The sequence below is a fragment of the Grammomys surdaster genome, unplaced genomic scaffold (assembly GCF_004785775.1).
Source record: "Grammomys surdaster isolate TR1022 unplaced genomic scaffold, NIH_TR_1.0 125750, whole genome shotgun sequence".
In the NCBI taxonomy this organism is placed as follows: domain Eukaryota; kingdom Metazoa; phylum Chordata; class Mammalia; order Rodentia; family Muridae; genus Grammomys; species Grammomys surdaster.
This window is the reverse complement of record NW_021620582.1, coordinates 2,656,371-2,660,391: the sequence shown is the minus strand read 5'-3', so window position 1 is coordinate 2,660,391 and position 4,021 is coordinate 2,656,371. Positions and strand designations below refer to the sequence as shown.

The following is a 4,021-nucleotide window of genomic DNA, read 5'->3' as shown; positions in this document are numbered from 1 at the left end:
TGTGACCCCTCGCAGTTACCTGGTCCTTGGAATATTCAACTTAGAAAATGTTCTGATTCTTAGGGCTGGAGAGATAGCTCAAGGGTTCAGAGCATTTACTGGTCTTCCAGAGGACCTGAGTTTGGCTCCAAGCATCCATACTGGGTGCCTCACAACTGCCTGTAACACCTAGAAGTGTGCACATACCACAGACACACCACACACACTTTGAAATAATGAATTCATTTAAATTCATTTTTAAAAATTCTGTCCCTCTCCCTAGGACATCTGTTTGTAATAAAAGAGCCAGGAGGGTATGAAGGCACACCTGTCAACTCAGCTCCAAGGAGGCTGAAGCAGGAAGATGAGAGTTCAAGGCCAGCCTAGGCTAACAGGGAGACTCAACCGAAGAAGAAGAAGAAGAAGAAGAAGAAGAAGAAGAAGAAGAAGAAGAATTTATTTTACAGTAACACACTTCTCATGTCTCTGTATGTCTCTGTTCTTTTCTTGCCACTAAATCCAGAGCCCAGCCTGACGCAGAGCCACAACCAACTGGAGGGAGCTGGGAGTTCCCAATCGAAGAAGAAAAATGAACTTTGGGGGTTAGTAGAAGATCAAGAAGGGCGGGCAGGCAGCTACCAGCTTCTCCTCTGGACCCTGAAACAGTCCCAGGAAGAGATGAGGACAAGAGAGAAGGCTTCTCAAGCCTACAAGAGGAAGTGGACCCAAGAGACACACACTAGAGGTCAGAAGACAGTCACGCAGAAGGAGAGCAGCAAAGCTGCACTGAGCTCCAGGGCCTGCATGCAGCCCAGGGCACAGGAAGTAAGAGGCAGAGCCTCTAGCCAGTGCGGGGTGGGGTCAGCCTGAGCCTCTTTCAGGGTGGAGCAACTGGGGCCTGCAGCGGATCCTGTCTGTTGGTTCTGGGACAGCAGCCTGTCTGGGCCTGAGGTACTCAGCCCATGTCTTGACCAGACATGACCTCAGCTATGTCCAGGCAGTCCAGGACTGTGCCAGGCTGCCAGCCATATCCAAGTCTGGAAACATGTGCACAAGCCCTGTGCAAAGACCTAGCCAAAGAACCTTAATAGCAGCACTCTGGAAGCATAAGCAGGCAGAACTCTGTGAGTTCAAGGCCAGCCTGAGCTACATCATGAGACCCTGTCTCAAAACTAGCAAATGGGCATACCCTGTACTAGGGCCAGGGGTAGCTTGGTCCTAGAATCTATTACTACTTCCCAAACCCTTCAAACAATGATGGCCTACACAGAGGAGAATGTCATGGGAGGTGGGGCTACAGAAGGAACTGGCTTACCCCAGGGTAGGTGGAGTTCAGGACTTGGGGGAAACAGGGAGGAAGATGCATCAAGGGAGGAGTTTAGACCAAGTTGGCACTGGAAGAACGCTTTGTCTATTGGCTCTGGCTTGGCACCTCACTCTGCACAGATCTCTTTGGAAGTCGGAGGAAGACAGACATTCAGAGAAGCTACTCTGGGCAAGGGATTAGAATCCCTTGAGCTCACAGGGCAAGAAGGGCCATTTTCCCAAACAGCAACTTCTGGACTGTGGCTGGGGCCTCAGCAAAGAACACCCTAACTGCTAAGCACCCCTCCCTCTGGGGTGTGCCCTGCCCCTCCCTGAGTCACACCAAGGAGAGAGAGGAAAAGGGAAGAAAGGAAGAGGCACTGACTACAGAAGGAAAGGGAAGCAGAGGAGGAGAGAAGCCACGTAGGAGTTGGTGACAGAGAAGACCAGAGAGGGCAGACCTAGGGCATCTCTAGGACGGAGAGATCAAGAGAGGGCAGGCTGAGCATCCCAACGAGCGCCCAGAGCACAGGACCCAGGGGCGGGGAGCCAAGGGGGCGGGCTGGCCATGTCCCACGGGACCTACTATGAGTGTGAGCCTCGGGGTGGCCAGCAGCCACTTGAGTTCTCAGGGGGTCGAGCTGGACCCGGGGAGCTGGGGGACATGTGTGAGCATGAGGCTTCCATCGACCTCTCCGCCTACATCGAATCTGGGGAAGAACAGCTACTTTCTGACCTCTTTGCCATGAAGCCAACGCCTGAAGCCCGAAGCCTTAAGGGCCCAGGAACCCCTTCTTTCCCTCACTATCTGCCGGCTGACCCTCGGCCATTTGCCTATCCCTCACACACATTTGGCCCAGATAGGAAAGCTGTGGGGCCTGGCATCTACAGCAATCCAGGGAGCTACGACCCCAGGGCTGTGGCGGTGAAGGAGGAGCCACGAGGGCCAGAGGGCAACCGAGGCGCCAACCGAGGCAGCTACAATCCCCTGCAGTACCAAGTGGCACACTGTGGGCAGACTGCGGTGCATCTCCCCCCGACCCTGGCAGCACCTGGCCAGCCCCTGCGCGTCCTCAAGGTAAGATCAAGGTAGTTCTCCCCATTTCCTCCCTGGGGTGGAGCAAGGTGGTTGGATGAGGGAATTCTTGACTACTGGGCTTCCCTAACAAGTCTGCTGCTCCTCTGTGAACATGGCCTACCCCAAAGCCTGTTTTCCGACTCTGTGAATTCATTTCTCAGAACTCTACTGTGTCCTGAAAACACCGTAGCTGTTCTGCCCTGATCTCGGGCTGGACCAGCTTTCCTGCTGTCCACTATACCCCGTCTCTTGTTTCTCTTCTGCCTGCTTCTGGATGAGGAAATGCGGCTGACTAGAATTTTAGAACAAGAGACTTACTACAGACAAGCCACAGGAAAGGGTTCTGAGAGAATACGAGCGCATGAAAGAAAGCTTTGGTCTCAGACCAAGGACCATGTGCTTCTGGGTTACCGTCCTTCACAGGGACAGGGGGATGCCTGGCAGACAGGAGCTGCTTGGTAGCCTTTGAGGCCTCACATATGCTCTCCGTGCTGGGATTCCTGCTTAGTCTTCACTCTGCCTCCTGGTGGACCCTCAACTCTCTGTCCCTTTACCCTCCAGGCCCCTGTAGCTGCTGCTGCCCCTCCCTGCAGCCCCCTTCTCAAGGCACCCTCCCCTGCTGGCCCCTCACATAAGGGCAAGAAGGCAGTGAACAAAGACAGCCTGGAGTACCGGCTGCGACGCGAACGCAACAACATCGCGGTGCGCAAGAGCCGGGACAAGGCCAAGAGGCGCATTATGGAGACACAGCAGAAGGTGCTGGAGTACATGGCTGAAAATGAGCGTCTGCGCAGCCGTGTGGACCAGCTTACCCAGGAGTTAGACACTCTGCGCAACCTCTTCCGCCAGATCCCTGAGGCTGCCAGCCTCATCAAGGGTGTCGGGGGCTGCAGCTGAGCCTGCCTGGCAGACTGTGAGCACCAGACCCTAAGGACCCCGCCCACCCTCCTAGGTCCCCAGAGTCCTGAATAGGCCAAGCCTGAGACAGAGATCATGGACGATGGCAGCCAGTAACTGGGAAGGTCAGGACCAAAATGATACTGTGGCTGAATAAACTGCACTGTGACTCGATGCTGGAGCTGTTCACTGGGTCTTGGGCCTGGGTCTGGTGGGAGTGCTGTGTGTACTCGTGGAAGACCCCAAGAGCAGAGAATAGTGGCTAGTCTCCATGTCCAAATGAATGCCTAGAAATACTAACATGCTGCCCACGGCTGGCTCTGTCCATCATTATGTCTTCCAGCCAAGCCTTAGCCTGTCCCCTCTGCTTCTCTGTCACTTCACCTCCATGTCCACCCACCTACCCACTTGGTCCTTTGTACATTGAGTGCATGCTTGGTTCCACCACAGAGTGTCTGGAGCAGCCTCTGCATCCTGCCCTGAGAATATCCTAGGGCACAGATGATCCCAGTGTACAGCTCCAGTGCCAGGCCCATTGGCCTTTGCCCTGCTCTCTGACTTTAGGCCTGAAAGCTCATTTCCCAGGTGACCAAAGGAAGATTTTCTGATGGCTCTGCTGTGGTCCCTTAGCTATTAACCCAGCATTCTGTCTCTTTTCTTGTTCTACATCCTCACTCCCATCTTTATCCTTCATCCCCCCAAGCCACTGGAGAAAGTAAGCCCCCAAGAAATCAGTTAGAATCTGATGTGTATGTTCGAACA

At 54.1% G+C, this 4,021-nt stretch overlaps 1 protein-coding gene across 1 annotated transcript; it reads left to right on the top strand.

The window, feature by feature from the left end:
- The first annotated feature begins 1,578 nt into the window (after positions 1 to 1,578).
- Cebpe (CCAAT enhancer binding protein epsilon) lies at positions 1,579 to 3,433 on the top strand. The gene is made up of 2 exons (XM_028788548.1): positions 1,579 to 2,362; positions 2,924 to 3,433. The coding sequence occupies exons 1-2, from the start codon at positions 1,853 to 1,855 to the stop codon at positions 3,257 to 3,259; spliced, it is 846 nt and encodes a 281-aa protein (XP_028644381.1). The 5' UTR covers positions 1,579 to 1,852; the 3' UTR covers positions 3,260 to 3,433.
- Positions 3,434 to 4,021: the final 588 nt, after the last annotated feature.